The 18,460-nt window shown below is 35.5% G+C and overlaps 1 protein-coding gene across 1 annotated transcript in view; it reads right to left on the bottom strand.

The window, feature by feature from the left end:
- Positions 1-2,663: 2,663 nt before the first annotated feature.
- The window catches only part of LOC144435929 (3-phosphoinositide-dependent protein kinase 1-like), a 37,657-nt gene continuing 21,860 nt past the window's right edge, over positions 2,664-18,460 (bottom strand). Inside the window, exons 5-14 of the mRNA XM_078124571.1 lie at positions 11,611-11,755; positions 11,140-11,237; positions 10,626-10,701; positions 10,010-10,078; positions 8,887-8,983; positions 7,710-7,883; positions 6,961-7,221; positions 5,751-5,848; positions 5,008-5,062; positions 2,664-4,386 (exon numbers count right to left, since the gene is read on the bottom strand). Of these exons, the coding sequence (XP_077980697.1) occupies positions 4,285-4,386; positions 5,008-5,062; positions 5,751-5,848; positions 6,961-7,221; positions 7,710-7,883; positions 8,887-8,983; positions 10,010-10,078; positions 10,626-10,701; positions 11,140-11,237; positions 11,611-11,755 (1,175 nt within the window). The 3' untranslated portion in view covers positions 2,664-4,284. The remainder of the gene's footprint in view (positions 4,387-5,007; positions 5,063-5,750; positions 5,849-6,960; positions 7,222-7,709; positions 7,884-8,886; positions 8,984-10,009; positions 10,079-10,625; positions 10,702-11,139; positions 11,238-11,610; positions 11,756-18,460) is intronic.

Consider the following 18,460-nt stretch of genomic DNA (forward strand, 5'->3'; position numbering starts at 1 on the left):
GCGTACTAGTGTAATAATGTACAAGTATTAGTATACAACGCACAGTAGCATATGTTCCCATTTTTTCGTTTTACAATTAACGATTTCTGCCTCCGTTTCGTCCAGTGCAGTGTAATATGAACCGGCAGGCCCAGAGGAGATAACGAAAACGTCTACAAATTATATAAACTGGTCACTCTTCCATGTTACAGATAGACTAGTATACAGTTTGTGCTCAAGCCAGACAAGTGATACTAAAACGGTCCCAAAATGAATATTTATAGTACAATATTTGAAAGACATGTGACCGGGCTGTTTTTCTCATACTCCACAAATACATCCAAATAAACAACATTTGGTGTATTTTCTACGTAGTACATCTAAACGTGGACATACGTAGAAAATCAGCCGACTATTTGAGTAATTATTCAAAAAAATCGTAATCAATTTGACCACCACTTGACGAACGCCATTGTTGCACAAACACAGCTACAAGTCGAATATTTCTGATAATCATACATTTCACTTACTGTTAATATGGACGAAATCACACAGTCGACTCTCCGTACATTAAGTATTCCACCTGCAAAGTTAGTTCGGTCAGTTTAGGTCGTAATCTTGTTGTATTTGGATAGGTTTGTGATACATATGGTGGATTACCGGGAACACAACAGGTGTATCACGGGCTAAAGTGTATATATCGTGTGTTTCATCTCATGTAGTTACAGAAACGCAGTTAATAATTAAACAAATTAAGATATTTATTGGTTTCCGTGTAATTATGAAAACTCCCCGTATGATATTGTCGAGCCAGTCTGGATGCCAACGTGGTTTCTAACTAAACCACGTCTTGTCGAAGTCCCTCAGTCAGCACAAAAAAAAGTTGTTCATCCATTCTTTGAACCCCGCAACTTCTATAGTGATGTAAATGAGTAGAGGTACATGGTGACGATACTGTATAGGAACTAGACTAAATAAATGTCTGTTCCAGAGTTCCAATGGAATTCACATATTTCGTTCAAAGTAAGTCTTAACAACACTAGTATTACATGCCAATCCTCACACGCTAGGCACTATGGGGAAATGATGAGGCTTATAATTATATTATTGCATTGATGTCATGACACTTCAATTTATGTCAATTCATGAGATTCCACCATTAGGCGAAAAAAAAAATTGTGTGTCCGATAACATGGCCTCAGAAAATGGGGTAGGTAGGTCGGGATTTTATTATTATATCTTTTCCTTTTTTAAGTGTATTTATTTTTTCAATATATTGTTTCGACCCAAAAAACAAACGAAATGTAGATCAGAATACTCTGTCTATGATAGTTTGATGAAATATGTACACTCTCACACTGGGGGAAAGAAAACAGTCTGACGTGCATGAAGGTCAAGATCAAGAATACAAAGAATTTCTTATCTTTTTATTTTAAATGTTAAATAAAAATGTTTTGGGTCGGTAGGGTTATCGGCGATCGGAAACACACAATCTTTTATTTTAATTGTCAAATTTTGCCTTACTAAAGACACCAAATAACTTTTAAATAATCGTGGGATATTCATATTAGGTAATATTGAAATATTCAGGGAATATACATAGCAGAAGCGAGAATTATACTCTAGGCTTTCGTGAAACCAAACATCTGTCTTTACTATAGAGGTCGTATTAAAACAGAGCAGTGGACAGTAACCTGCAATTCGCTGTATGTAACACTATATACCCATTCTGAAATGTCTTAAATGCAGATTTGAAGATTCCATGGCTATCTTCAATGTTTTTGAAACACACGCACACATAAAATCCAAAAAACACCCCCCCAAAAAAACAAAAACAAAAAAACCCAAAAAAAACAACAACAAAAAAAACAACACCAACCTGTTTTTGCACCAGTCTACTCACAAATGTCAAAAATTTGATGTAGGTGTTTGCCTCAAACACATACACAAAGTTTACATTTAATTATATTAGACAATGACTTCGAATTCAATCATAGCAATGTGCTCTAAAAAGTCGTATCCGTACGTGTTTTGATTTATACTGAGTCGGCATGTCTGAAGTGTTGACCTTATCTAGCCATATTGTACCACCATAGATTAAAGTATTTAGTTGATACGTGTATTCGAAAAATAGAACTCCTGATTAGTCAATAAGTTAATGGTGATGGCACTCAATGACCTTTGAGGGCGTGCTACACACACGCCCCAGTTCACTGGCGCTCGTGAAGTTGTTAGGTCACAGAGAACTACGACAGTGAGGCATTTTTAACCCAAATTTGCATATTACTAATGGAATCATCATGTCATGAACATATCTTAATTTGCACACCCCTAAGAATGTTCCCACCACATTTCAGGCCAATCTGCCCAGTAGTTTTGGAGTTTTAGGTTTTTTAACGAAAAATCACATTTTTTTTTACCCAAAACGCAAATCTCTGATGCAATCATTTTCATTTTAACAATTTCCACACCCTAATAAGGAATGTCCCCACCAAATACCAATGCAAGGCAAAGTCGGTCTGGCAGTTTTGACTTTAAGTCGTTTACACTCACACATACACACATTTCACCATGCCTATAGCACAAATGAACTGAGGTTCAGTCGTGTTAAAAGCTAACATTATCATATGCTGTATTTTATCTAGAGCAAACAGAAGGACCAGACTCACACCACAATGTCAGAGGGAAAGCATTCATTTATTTGCCTTCAGACACAACGAGCAGAATTAAGTGACATCTCTCTTTGTAACAATCACTGTGCTTTTTATATGTTGAATGTGCACGACATAGAACCACTGTCATTTGTAATATTAGGTGTCTGCTAATGTGTCTATAATCATGTTTTTATGTGTTTTCATATGTAATAGTTTATTATTGTTATGTATAATTTTCAAGTAATGTGTCATTGTTTATGTTACCGGTATGTATTTTCATGTTGACACTGTTCATGTTTTTTATGCATCATTGTGTTGCCATGTATAATTTTCATGTTGTATGTTTACTGTTGTTCAAGTTGCTATGTATAATTTTCATGTTGTATGTGTGCCGTTGTTCATGTTGCTATGTATCATTTTCATGTTGTATGTTTACTGTTGTTCATGTTGCTATGTATAATTTTCATGTTCTATGTTTGCTGTTTTTCATGTTGCTATGTATAATTTTCATGTCATTATGTCGCTTGGTAATGTTGTCTTTTTGCGATTGTGTGTTGTCGTCATGTGTCTGGTAATGTGGTATGTCATGTCATTGGTAATGTATATTTCATGAGTCTGTAAACTAGACAGATATCAACGACTGCTGACAGATACATACATAGGAAATCACCTGTCAATTCTAAGACTAAAACTCAATGATTTGTGTGTAATAATTATATGTCGTGACCTTGCTTGATTTCGTAGATAGAGCTTGACAACTGTTACCAGGACAACGACCTCAAGATTATTTTTTGACATGTTACACTGAAGGGTTGGCAAATATAAAGCCTGATGGATGCAGAAATGACGCAAATCAAGAAATATGCGTGTGAGTGAAAATGACAACTTTTCTTGATTTCCAAACTTTACAAAAATTCAAGGACATTTTTTTTTAAAGAGTTTTCCAGATCAGTCTATGGTGAAGTCATAGTTAGCCAGAAAACTATCAAGCAGGTGTAGTGGATGGAGGTCATGTAGGGTCAGAGATCAGAGGTTATCATGTATCATGTTACCTGCCATACATCAATTATCAACAGAGGTTTACCATTATATGTATGAAGAACCCACAAGTCAGACAGTCGTCACCTACGTCTGATTCCAAATAGCAGTAAACTGAGTCTTTTGATGTTGTTGACATTTTACATTGAGAAGTGGTATATGTAACAGACAATATGGGTTAAAGATGAATGGGGGGGGGGGGGATATAGGGAACACCATATGATGGGGTGAATCTCTTATTTGGACAAGCATAAAAGTTGACTTCAGTTGGCCCTTCACAAAAAAACAAAAACAAAACAGTATGAGGTGTTCATCCTAGTAGTGGTCGCACAGAATGGATACATAGAAGTTGATATTACATTGGTACTGACGAATGCATACGAGTATGGTGGCGTCACAGAACTTGTCCACTAATGAATACCACGGATGAAGTTGTATATGTATTACATATCAGAACAGATCAGATCATCATCAGCATCAGCGTTTTGTAATTTTTTTTTTGGTTAGAGCACACATCAGATGAGATTAGACCATATCAGAGCCCTAATGTGTTTTTATAGTGTACAGTCGACTACATCAATTATTGGTCGTTTTTTGGTTCTCACGTTCAAACTCAGGGTTTGTTTAGATACGTTGCTATTCGGACTTCCTCTATCGCCTTACACCATTCCAAGGCGTAGTTCTCAGGATCCATCAGGTAGTAGGTACGATTGGGCTGCAAATAAATGAGAAAATTAAATCATTACGGACATTAATAATCATGGTATCGCACTGGAGAATTTGAATACTGCAAATAAACCCCGGTCTATTGGATGACATCATCACAGCTAGATGTACAAAGTGATCCATATACACAACATACCTCGCCAGCTATATGAATATAAGACCATGAACATGAACAATGACAACATATAAGTTATAAGGACTTTGACATTTGTTATGATTGAAGTTATCAGTAATAATGCACACAATTGCGACACTCCTTTGATCTGACCCTACTAAATGTTGTTCAGAGACAGAAACCTACTTTGGTGATGTATCAAATGTTGCAGTAGTTCATGGGTCATACTCCGATTGGAAGCACCATAATATCAATGTATGCCTTCATTGGCATACTCATTTCATTATGTCATTGCATTATTTACATATTATGCCTGATGCCCAGGTTTGAGTTTTACCAATAACAATGATAGTTAAGTATGCTTCAGTACATATAATACTACAGGTATCAAGTAAAAGCAACTGATTGCAAATTCATTACTGAACTGACAGTAACAAGGATCTCCCCTTCCCCTTCAATCTGTCACAGAAGACAACATAAGCAGTGTAGACTTACAGTATGTACAAAGAATGTCTTAAAATTTTTTGTCTCCACTCTGAGTTCTTTTGACCTGAAAAGAAACAAAAGAATAAATGAATTGTACGACAATCACAAACTAATGTCATAAATGTAACTATATACAAAGTGCTGTTTTTTGGTGTCTAGCGCCCTCCTCTGGCAACAAGTGAAATGAGAATCCAAGGCCAAACCTAATGATTTTGAATGTTATCAAATCCTTATGGCGCCATCAAGAGTTCTATATTAATGTACATGATATGAAAACATCCCTTGATGTCACTGGCCAGATTCACTTTGAAAATGGTTTATCTTACTCATTTACTCAATATAACAGTAACAATGTTGGTATACACCTTATACCTCCAACAATATCACCATTCCCCCCCCCCTCCACACACACACCCACACACACAATCTTACCAATTAACATTGTATCTATTCATTCATTCATTAAGAAGACCAATACATATGGCACCTTGCTCCCATTACCAGTACAGAATCAAAGGTACACCACCCCTCATGGACTCAATATTAATAAAGGAGGAAACTTGTGTTCCTGGTGAAAACTTGGCGCGATGAGTCAAACTGGACAACACTCTTTTTTTACGTACAGCAGGGCAAATTTTATAAAATCCACACTAGTTGGCTCAACACCTGACTGCAATGGTAACAGATACATGGTTTAAACATGCTGCTACTGACAACCTTACCAGAAACCATGGTTTGTTGTCTGTACTTACCAGGGTATCTCACCCTTTAAAACCATATTTTCAGGGTCTACATAGTAGAGATGAGGTCCTTCTGTCAACAAGAGTTGTCTTCTCCGAGCAAACAAACCCTGCAGTCAATCAATCAATCAATCAATCAATCAATCAATCAATCAATCAATCACAGAGATAATGGTCAAGAAAGGAAAAACCTACTTCAGTTTCTCACCAGTAATGTAACAGGCTCCCCTATATAAAGCTAAAAGACGTATTTTGTAAAATGTAATCGATTTCACCAAACTTTGTATTCAAAAGCCTGTGACTATTATCATAGTCTGGATGCCAATGTGGTATTGAGTCATCTCTAACCCCATCAAGCTAAATGATGAACCAATAATTGTCCATCCAAATGAGCAAACCCCAACTGTTGGATTGAAATCAACAATGTATAAGTAGCACCCTGAGCTGAAAAATATACCATATTTGGGATATTACGTAACTGCCCCTCATGAACACTAACTTATGATTGGGTAGAATTGTGTGACTAATTAACAGACATGATGTTAATGACTGTGTGGGTGGCTTCGGTTGAATTTGAAATTTCATCTCAGGACCTCATTGAGCCAGACATAAAGAGAAATCTTGAGATTTGGTGAACGATCGCACTAAACTTATCCTAATATGTCAAGAGCTGCACTAGGTGATATCAGAAGGTATGGTATTGTTAACACCCACCCACCCACCCACACACTCACCCATGAGTAATGTTGTTACGTAGTTGTTTTTGACGAGTGACTCAGAATCCAATTATTTTGAAATGTGAAAAGGTCATATCTTTTGGGACTTTAAATTTTCTGCTACACACGAGTGATCTTTTATTGAATAATTATACACACAAATAAGCATATAATCACTTCATGTCCACAAAATCACACCAACGCACATTAATTTGTATTTTTGATGAAATTTGCTGTTTTGGATAAGCACAATGTTATAATAACACAACACTATGACGCATGTAAGTGGTGTTTTCTTCTTCACGTTCACTCATTATGCTCCTGAAAATATGGCCGCAGTGAACACTGCTAGCACTCCTGAGTACCTCAAACTGGCACTAATGCATCATGGGGGTTTCTGTTTACATTACGACATTGAGAAATGATATCATTTTCTATACCTTTCCTTAGCTAATAATAAAACATCTTTTTTTTTTTTTTTTTTTTTTTTTTTTACAGAGGCTCACCTTTCTTTTATCAACAAGACCCATTTTCAGTATAAGATGCTCTTCCACAAATCTGTGCCATTTGTTTTCCCTGGATTGTTTCTCCAGTCTATGTCTCCTTTCCTCGTCGGTTTTAGGGAATAGTACAGATAACCTTTGTTTTTTCTCTTCTACTTGCTGTGGGCTGGCCACTCCCTCTTTCTCCTGCAGTTCAATGTTGCCGACACCAAACAGCTCTGCAAGGGCATTCTCTCCTATCGCCGGATCATAATCCTCAGGGACCTTTAGAGACACAGGTGTTTATTCACATTTATCATTGTTATAACATTACACTGTGAGTGCCAACCTAAACAACTAAACAACCCCCCCCCCCACCACCACCCATCATTTGGTATAAATAAATTGTTTAACATGAACATACTTTATAGCAAATCTTCATAGAACATACTGTTAATGAGTTGCATATACATATATTTTAGCACACCATACTTCCTGTATCTGTGTCTCCTGTAACTCCTGTTATGATTCAAGTCCATACAGACATCTGAGTGGTCAGACCACATCCCAACAGCCTCTTTGGACGGTACTCTCTGGGGTTAAAAACCCACATTTTCAACTACAATATTTAAAAGATGTATTGTAATGCAAAGAAATACACACATCTATACAGACTGACCATACCCCTACAACCTCAATGGATGGTGCCCTCTGTGGCTAAAAAAAATCACACCTTCAATCCTAAATATTGGAAAGATGAAACTATAACTTACACTGTAATCACTGCGTAACTCTTCACCTGTGGGTGACTTCAGATAAGGTTTGAGGGCTGGAGGTGTCTGGGTATGAAGATTCTGCCAATCCATAGTCTCGAAAAATGCATGTGACTTGAGACATGGGTAGCTACCTAGGTCATCACAGCCCAGTCTCTTGGTTGGCTCTAAAATCTGTTCAAAGGAAAACAACAGAAGATTATGAAACATATACACTATACAAATAAATCTGTCGTAATCCAAATAATGACAGTTCAACATTTGGATCTTCTCCAGCCATACACTCTGTGTCGCACTCTATGTTCTACAAACAAGAATCTGCTTACAACAACAAATTACAGACAAGTCACCTTTGGAGGTCATTCATTCTCATATGTCGCCCCCAAACTATGGAACTCTTTGCCACTTGACATTCACCAAGCCTCCAGCCCTGGATTGTTTCAAAACAAAACTGAAGACTTACTTGTTCACCAAAGCATACGATGTGCTTTAGCAATTCAGCGTTACTGAACAGAACATTGGAAATCGGCACTATAGAAATTTGATTGATTGATTGATTCTATTAAAGGGCATAAGCTGAGATTATGCAATGTGTGTGTGTGTGTGGGGGGGGGGAGAGATGGGGGTGTGTATTTTTGCTGAACATTACTGTAACAATATAATCTGCAGTATTCAACATATTCTTACTGAAAGAATACTTTCTTTACCATCATTTCCTATTCACAAGAACTCAAACCTGGAATTCATACACATTAGGTTCACGATTAAAATGTTGAAACTCGTACTATGCCATCAACTGCATACAATACCAGAAGACAATTTTTAATGAATTGAAGGCATGTATCTACATTAACCTTGTATTACATTTAATCAAGCAGGTATCGTATATCCATATAGAATCTATTTTGTGCGATACAGTTGGTATGAGAAAGGGCCTCCTTTTTTGGGTGTGTGGTATAGAAGCAGTTTGGGTTCAGAGGTATCAGAGGAGCCCCCCCCCCCACCCCCTACCCCGGAAGTATACAACCAATCAAGACAAATTTGTAGACAGTTGCACACCCTAAAAAGTAGTAAAATCATGAAAAGTCAATCCACAACTGATGCTATCCACTCACAACACATTCTGACACATTGAGAATTCTCCAACTTTCATTCCTAAGTTTTTTTTTATACTTACTAGTAATTTTTTGACGAGGTCTCTGGGAACCGAGGGAAATCCATCCGGAAAATCATACTCTAATTTGATTATCTTTTGAAATATTAAATATTCATTACTGAAAACCAAAAGAAACACAAAGAAATTAAGATCAATTTCAAATATCATAATTTACAACTCACTTACTTTTTTCTCTAATTGTGTCGTTGTCTTTGCTGGGTTATTTATGTTTTTTTGTACTAATGCATGTAAGACTGGCTTTGTGATAAAATCTTACCAACAGTTTATAAATTTATGGTTTGCTGACCAATGACATCAAAATCAAACCCTTTAATCTGACTCTGTGCAAATATGACAACTGGAATATGAATGACAGTGAGAAGGCAATAAGTCGAGCTGAATAGATGCTTGTGAAAACATCAACAGTTTGAGCTTTAACTAATATACAATCTTCAAGTTTGTTTCAGTCTTTTATTATGCTCGGGAAGAATGAGTTTTCGAAGATGTCTGCATTGTAAGTCCTAGCTAGACGGTCTAACTGGCAGAAGCATTGTATCAAGGAGGCCATCATGAGCTGCCCGAACACTGAACACAGATGAGGGATGGCACTTTCTCCCTAAAATCTATGCCTATGGAAGCATTCTCCGTGTAACGTGATCATAAATAGTGCTATCTATCATGAGAGAATAAGACTGTTTGCAGTCGAAAGTTCTCAGCTTATCAACAGCGCCCTCTATCATGAGAGAACAAGACTGACTGCTGGCAGTCGAAAACTCTCGGCTTATCAAAAGTATGCTAAGTGTATTGGTTAAAATTTTAGTACTTTGGTATCTGGTAGCTGTGAGAATTGTTTGTAGTATATTTTTTTCAAAGAAAATTTTTGTCAGCAAATCTCTCAAATATGAATCCAATATGGCCACCCAATACTGTCCTGATGCTACGAGAAAATACAAGATTGCCTACAAAAAAAAGACATCGAAATCCAAATTTCCTTTATTATTCCAAAAGAACCATGTAAACGACAAGCTTTCATATAGCAAAGTTTGGAGATACTGAATAAATTTGATTTTAAGGGGAAATTTGTCTGAAGAACATTCTAACTTTAATATATCATTTTTTTTTTCATATGACATGTATGACTTACCTTGCTCTGAATGGAGGTAATCCAGCCAATAATTGGTATATTATACAACCTAAAGCCCATAGATCAGAACTAGAAGAGAACAGATATTGCAAACAATTACAATAATGCTGTTGATACTCAACCAAGTTACTTTTTCATTTCTGCATTTCAGTAGTAACATGGCTGTTGTCTTCCACAGGACAAACTGATGATTACTATTTCTCTCAAAACAACTGTTCACCATTACATTTTTTGTAGATAGAGGTGTCGTGAACAGTTACCATTGCAGGATGTGTGTACAAGTACTCAGAGGTTATTTGTATGCTTGTTTGCATTGTTTTAGTTGCAGCTACATGTACACTTTCACTCTCTGTTCTCGGGAAAGTGAGTATGCCACAATGTCTGGGTTTCATGCCAGGCCTTTATAGAATACTGTGTTCCACCCTATTATATCTTGCAAAGGATAGGAAATGATTTACAAAACAACATCCATTCTTATGTAAATTCATAACAACTTTTATCATTTTTTCCTGGGGACAACACTGGTGGTGCTATCACACAGGTACTACAATAGTGTGATCTACAAAGTGAATGCACAAAAAAGATTAAATTGATGACACAGCAAATCACTTCTTACCTTTTACATGCTGATTTATCTGTCAGTAACTCTGGAGACACATACTGTGCTGTCCCAACAAAAGAGTTTGCACGAGCTAAAAACAAAGCGTAGAGTTTTGATGATGAGACTTCAAATATATCAGGTTAAAGGTCAAATTGATCAGAAGATAATGCAGCCCTAACACTGATGGAGTGATGGTGGTTGAATGGTTAGAATGGCCATCAAGTTACTGCATTCAGCCTTGCTCCTGTCATTTCTTTCTGAATGGTTAATTCCTTGGGCAAGATTTGAATCAAAATTGTGCCCCAGTCAACCAGTATGTAGGATCTGGTAGGATAGAGGTTGCAATGTGAATGCCTCAAACCTATGGAGTTAGGCTGCAATGAATACTGTGCTTCCAGAGACTTGAGGAAGTGTACAAGGCCATAGTGTTGTTATTAGTCTGTGTCAGGTGTAATAACTGTCGTCTGCTGTGAGTACGGTGTGGAAAAGTGCTATATAAAATCTACCATTATCATTAACCTCTACTCACCTTGTCTAGCATTAGAGTCTAATATCTTAGCAGTGCCAAAGTCTGTGATTTGTATATGCATGTTTTCATCCAATAATATATTCTCAGGCTTTAAATCCCTGCAAATAAAATTCATGATAATCAGGTAAACATTCTCGAAGTACGTACGACCACTTTCAATATCTGTACACTTGGTACTTGTGTTCACTGTACATGGAGATACAACCAATTCTAAATATTCACTCTGTACCCATCCTGCCCACATCGTAGCAGTGTCCATGTTATACTCATGTCAGCGTACACATAGAAATACAACGTAGAACAGTTTTGAGAGGTGGTAACTAGACTTCGAAGTCTGAATGTGACAGTCAGCCATGTAATGTAGATATTGCCTTATACATTCACCATCGACTGCTAAATGTAGAAGTTAGTTGTCTGTAGATTAAGTATGGTTAGTCCTATAGGGTAGACAGTAAACAGAATGTGACTTACCTGTGTATGATTCCTAGACTATGTAAATATTCCAGAGCTGAGACTATTTCAGCTGCATAAAACCGAGTACAATTTTCATCGAAAGATCCCAATTTGTTGATAAATTGGAGTAATTCCCCCTTCTTGGCATAACTTAAACCAAAATCTGGTAATCGTGTTGTCAAGGTGCAAAAACAAAAACACACTGTCATTAACACACACTGACTAAAGCTAGGTTTTAATCTGAATGGTTTCACCACACATACATACACAACAACAGTTTCACCACATACACTAAATCTAGATTTAAACTGAATAAACACTTAAAAAATATCATCCATGTATGCAAACATGCCACACCATCACTACACACACAAAGATATCAGAAACCTTGATAGTGTGTCAGCTACTGATTTCAATAACAATTCCCAGATATGAAACATTACATTTTGTTTTTTAGTCAGTTTAAGGGGGCTTTGCATTCCTGTTATTGTGTTATTTATTAAATACTAAATATTGTTTTGTTTTTGTTTTTGTTTTTGTCTGTCTGTTGTTGTTGTTGTTGTTGGTGGTGGTGGTGGTGTTTTGGGATGGGGTGAGGTTTAAGACATTTGTTGTAACAGTTATATTATTTACTTAATGTTCTGTGCATACTGCTGACTGGATGAAGAAATTCTGTAAACTCTCGGCATAATTTTCATTACATATTTTCACATATTGTTAATTTCTTCAAATCATTCTACAGATGCTTGTAACAAAAAGATCAAACTAAATGATTGTGTGACCTAAATTTCTTAATCTGGACATTCATAAATTTAAGTAATTTATTAAGTACTACACAGAAGGTAAGCAAAACAAATCCAGCTATTTATCAGATAAAATATAGGTTGTGTCAAGGATGTCTCTTTATGGTGATTTAAACATCCAATCTAATAACACCATGATTTGTGTGGGATAACCACTCTACTCTCACTTTAGCACAGCCTTGAACCTCTGCACCATGGATACATGTATTTCTGTTTAGCAATGGTAAATTAGCAAAGTTTATGTTCTTTAGATTTGACACTGAGTAATCTCCTCCCATATTAATATCATGCCAAATGGGAACTATGCAAAATATATTTGACAGACTTCTGGCTCAATTTTGGGTTCGAAAATCTTAGGAAAGGTTCAGATAATAGTATTTGCTTGCAGAGAAAAGAAGTAACTGTTCACATGAATTCTTGGAATTCAGTGAATATATGACGACAAATCTCACAGATTAGACTACATTGTAGACACACAAAGGACATTTTCTCTCTCTTTAGGTTTCAAAAATCTTAGAATGAATGTGCAGAGAAAAGTAGCATAATTCCCAGGCAACTGTTTACATGCATTCACGAATATCACCGAATACATGAACACAGCTCCAACATACTATATACACACCACAGACATACAATGTTCTATACACATCGCAGAATTTTTTGCTCTATTTTGAGTTCCAAAAATCTCTGAACGAATACAACTAATTTTTCATATTGGGGATAGAGGCAATTTTTCTGCTGAGAAAAGTGGAATAATTTCCAGTTAACTGTTGTGAGTTCTTGGATAACAATGAACACATTTCTCAGGCTAGAGACACAGCAGACTTTTTGCTCTATTATAGTTGTTCACAGTGCTGACAAAGGTGATATTGCTGCGAAGAGGCATAATTCCTAGGCACCAGTTTACATGCATCCTCGGATATCATTGAATACATGAACACATACTTCCTCCCACAGACTAGACATAATGACAGACTTTTATCTCTATTACTATACGTTTCAATGAATACCTCACTAATTTTTATATAACTGAGGGAAAAGAGGCCTGATTCCCAGGCTACTGTTTTACAAGCACACTTGGATATCTTTGAATACAAGAACATGTATCCTATACAGACTAAACACACAACAGACTTCTCTCTCTATTACTAGGGTTTCCAGATCTTACAATGATCATGAATGCAATTTTATCAGTTATGATAAAGGCAATTTTCTGCAGAGAAAAGAGGCATGATTCCCAGGCTACTGTTTTACAAGCACACTTGGATATCTTTGAATACAAGAACACGTATCCTACAGACTAAACACACAACAGACTTCTCTCTCTATTTCTAGGGTTTCCAGATCTTAGAATGATCGTGAATACCATGCAGTTTTATCAGTTATGATAAAGGCAATTTTCTGCAGAGAAAAGAGGCATGGTTCCCAGGCAACTGTTTTACATACATCCTTAGATATCATTGAAATACAAGAGCATGGATCCCACAGACTAAACACATGACAGACTTCCCACACTATTTACAAGACTGTCAAAATCTTAGAATTAATACTATTATTATACAATTTTTTGTCAATGATGATAAAGGAAATTTTTCTGCAGAGAAAAGATGTATGGTTCCCAGGCAACTGTTTTACATGCATTCTTGGGTATTAATGAATACAAAACCACGGATACCGCAAACTAGACAAGACAACATACAGACTTCATGTCAATTACATCGACAACACAATGGGGTACCTGGTCACTAGACTAAACCATCCACATCATCCCGCTTCCTCCTAATAAAAAAATCAATTTACTTCTCCATATGACAGTGTATGTCAGAATCACATGGCGGTTCATGTACAGATCCAATTATATCAAACGACGCCCCGGCAAAATTCTGACAGGATCACTAATTCAAGCAAGACACTGATTTTTCATGTCAAAAACAAACACATCAATCATAGTTTGGCTTCTAAATTGATCAGTGAATCCATATATAGATATATATATACATCTAGGCTAAATGTAATGAACACAAAACGGGTCGACTTATTACATCACTGGTTATAAATCCTGTCAATATTTTATGAGGACTTATTTTTCTGAATGTTTTAATAATCTATTAGACATACTGAGTTTGCATACACAATATAGTACTGCTTAAAATAACACATGGTGCTTAATAAAAACACTGTTAATACAATAATAAGCTTAATACAAGCAGAAAGGCTCCATTTATGTAAAAAAAAGCAGCTTACAATGTATACGCTGTCTGCAAATTCAAACCTTGAACATTTTCGCACCTATAAATGCACCTCCCGTTATTTAAATATCCCTACATTATTTCAAACACTACATTAACAGCAAATTTATCTAATCAAAGCTAAAAATTATAGTGCCAAGAAATTTGTTGACTGAAATTCCAAGATTTGAAAATTTCTGAAACTAAATTAGTAATCAATTCCCTGCATTATTTAAGATGCTATTTCATGAATATTGTTCAAACCAAGATCAAAGATACAGCGCCAAGAAATTTGTGGACTGAACTCCTAACATTTGAAAATTTCTGAAACGACAAGTTAGTATTAAAGTGCCTGCATTATTTAAGATGCTATTTCACGAATTTCTTTCAAACCATGATCACAGATACAGCACCAAGAAATTTGTTGACTGACATCCAAAAATTTGAAAATGTCTGATATTACAAGGTTAATTCCCTGCATTATTTCAGATGCTTTTTATCACGAATATCTGTTACCCCAAGATCAAAATTTCAAAGATACAGAAACACATAAGAAATTTGTTGAGTATATAAAATACACGATAAAAGCATGAACCATGCATTCTGGGGCAACGACCTCGCACACAGAATGCCTTCTAATACCCTTACTTCACAAACGTCCCAATTACTGGGATTGAAGCAGATCAAGATAGAAGAGACTTCAAAGATGCACACTGGGACTACAAACAAGCCCGGGTAATTGGTATGATTGCAACAGATGCCTGGGGTGTTTGTCATTTGTACATGTATACAGCAGTACCGCATAATAAATATCTTTCTGTTAGACACAGCCAAGGAATTCTCAGAAGCAGGGCATATTTATACTTACCTTGGAAATCTTACAACGACACTGAGATAAATTAGACATGCATTTGACAGAGTTCTGGTCAGTCACCCTCCGCTTTATACAAGACAGTAAATATGTATTTTTTTGGCCCTAAATTAGCTTATCTAGCTCAAACAAAATTTTGATAAATTACATCAATGTGAAATGGCATTACTTTCAACGACAAATGCCGAATATAAACTTAAAAGCACTACAAGATCTTTGCAGAAAAGTCATCAAGATTATGCACCACTGAAGGTTTCCAGAACAAGACTTAAGTCAAATGTAGATTAGTCTTTCAGCTACACCACCGTAATTCTTTGGAACCGACTGCCAAACACTGTCTGCTCTGCACCGAGTATTGAGAGTTTCAAATTAAGATGTACCTTTTCGAGAGACCGTATTTATTGTAAAGCGCCAGTGAGCATTGCTTGGTGGATACGAGGCACTATATAAATCTCTATTATTATTTTATTATTATTTAACGAATATACAATAAATACAGATTTGTTTAGAGTGAATTTAGCATATAAACTTACAATAGTGATGCAGCTCTTATAAATACATTTTCGTCACAAATTGTCCATCAGGCAAAACCAAGTGGAACCAAAAAGTAAAACATTGTATTTCTGACAAAGATTTTTTGTACATCCAAATAAATACATTCATAGTACTGATTACCAGAGATGGCTAAATGGTTATCTTCATTTTTTTTCAATGTTTGAATACAAAATAGTTACTGCAGTGTTTTTATGATTAGATATTTTTGTGGTAGTTTATGAATAATGCTTTGAAGTCCCAAAAAGGACCTCTGTTTAACCCTACACTTGCTGTAACTGGGGTATCATTTTTTTCTGTCAGACGACCAATGATATATTCATTGAGAATTGTTAAATTTACCAATAATTGGATATTGTACATGTCAATTTAATAGAGCTCCGAGGTAGATTTTGTCTACATGTAGTATAGTAACAAGTTGAAATTATGATTCATGTTTTTTAGGGTGTGGACCTAAAAATAAATTTGATGGATATATTGCATTACATGTATACTACTGCTATACAAAGTGATTCAAAACTGTTTTGGGTGTACAATATTAAGACTAAATCCTTTTATCTAAGAAAACAGTTATAAAAAACCTGTTCCAGTTGCAACCAGAAGGATGGCTTAAATGCAACATAGGCTTATTTGAGGACGTGAATTCCACACACCCCATGCACTCACGACTTACCGGCAAGTCAACCCACATTATTTACTGATCACTATTTCTGATAACACCATGGGCAAGCCAAATTATTGTCTTTGAACAGCAAATATATATTACACACATATTCCCTCTATCATTCTATGTCATGGCAACCCGTGGTGATATCACTGGATCTGCAGTGCTCAAAATATGACTCAAACATTCTAAACTGTCATTATTTTTAATGATTTTCTTCATTCAGCTGGACCTGTGACCTAAGGGGCCTTGTTACCACTCATCCAGTGACTCATATTGACAAGGCCCCTTAGGCCACTGGTCTTTCCCCTTAGCTGAAAAAAAGAAAAATATTGGGGAATAATATCTTAGTTATCACATCATTTTCGATAGATTTTGCACTGCACATTTCAAATTACCATTTTGAATATACTTATTATAATTATTATAACAATATCACCACTGAAAATATGGATTATTGACTTTCAAATCAACTTTTTTTGTCAAAAAAACATTTCAGACTAATTTCCTGAGCAGATATGATTGATAAATGCCAATGACCTCATATGTTGTTTACCTCCATTTACAAAGACCACCACGTTAATACTGCACCTAAAAGTTTAATTGCTAAAATGAAAGAAAATATGTCGTTTCACTGTTACTCTCTAGACCGTTGAAAACAACACAGAAATCTGATTATTAGATGTCATTGTTGAATTGCAAGAAACACAGCTGCCTCACAGCTCCCTGCGTGTAAGGTACCACCGTTGTCACGGCAACAGTTTAAAACCACTTGTTATTTTCACACATCTGTCGCCCACAACAACCTCACCATATTTCCTACAGTATTTTAGTAGATTTTATATTTTTACCTTTAATTTTCACAAAAGTACGAAAACAACCAGACCTTGCAAGCAAACACACGCTGTGTGTGTCCTTCGTATAACCTTTTCATCGATGTTGTTATTTCAGGATGGAATTAAGTTTATATTTAGACTATAATTCACAGATAGCATTCCCTGCTGAATACACAATGATTATTATGGGCAAAGATAAGAAGTCACTCTTGGCTATTTTTTGTTATTTTCTTGTGACGGCACTTTTGATGTTTATATGTTGATGTACGAGGGGCTGCTGGCAAAAAGATGAGGAATCCTTGAAAATACTAAATCTGGTTTGTTTGAGGTTTCTGAAGGCATTTATTGCAATATTTACCACATCGTTATGTATTAAAAACTGATAAAATGGAGTGGAACAGAATAGATTAATTCTATTTTACTCCATTTTATCAGTTTAACATTTTAATATTTCTTAATTTTAATATATCAAATTGTTTTTGTATTATTTTTAAAAAAATTCTGAAGATAATAAAATATTTCAATATTTACCACACCGTGTACCATAATTCTTTTCAATTGTACTCCACCTTACCACTTTTACCTTTGAAATATTTCTTAATTTGAATATATTAAATCTATTTATTATTTCAAATTTTTGTGTGTAATTATATTTTATTTTGTGTAATATTTCTCAATTTGAAGATATTAAATCTATTTATAATTTTTAAATTTTTGTGTGTGAAGGCAATCAAACACTGCAATATTTACCATACCACAATTCTAGTCTATTCCACTCCATTTTATCACTTTTGCCTTTTAAAAATGTCTTAATTTGAAAATATTAAAGCAGTCTTAATAAATGTGTGTGTGTGTATGTGTGTGTGAAGGCAATCAAACATTGCAATATATACCATATCACTATTCTATTCTAT

This window comes from Glandiceps talaboti, chromosome 5 (assembly GCF_964340395.1).
Source record: "Glandiceps talaboti chromosome 5, keGlaTala1.1, whole genome shotgun sequence".
Taxonomy (NCBI): domain Eukaryota; kingdom Metazoa; phylum Hemichordata; class Enteropneusta; family Spengelidae; genus Glandiceps; species Glandiceps talaboti.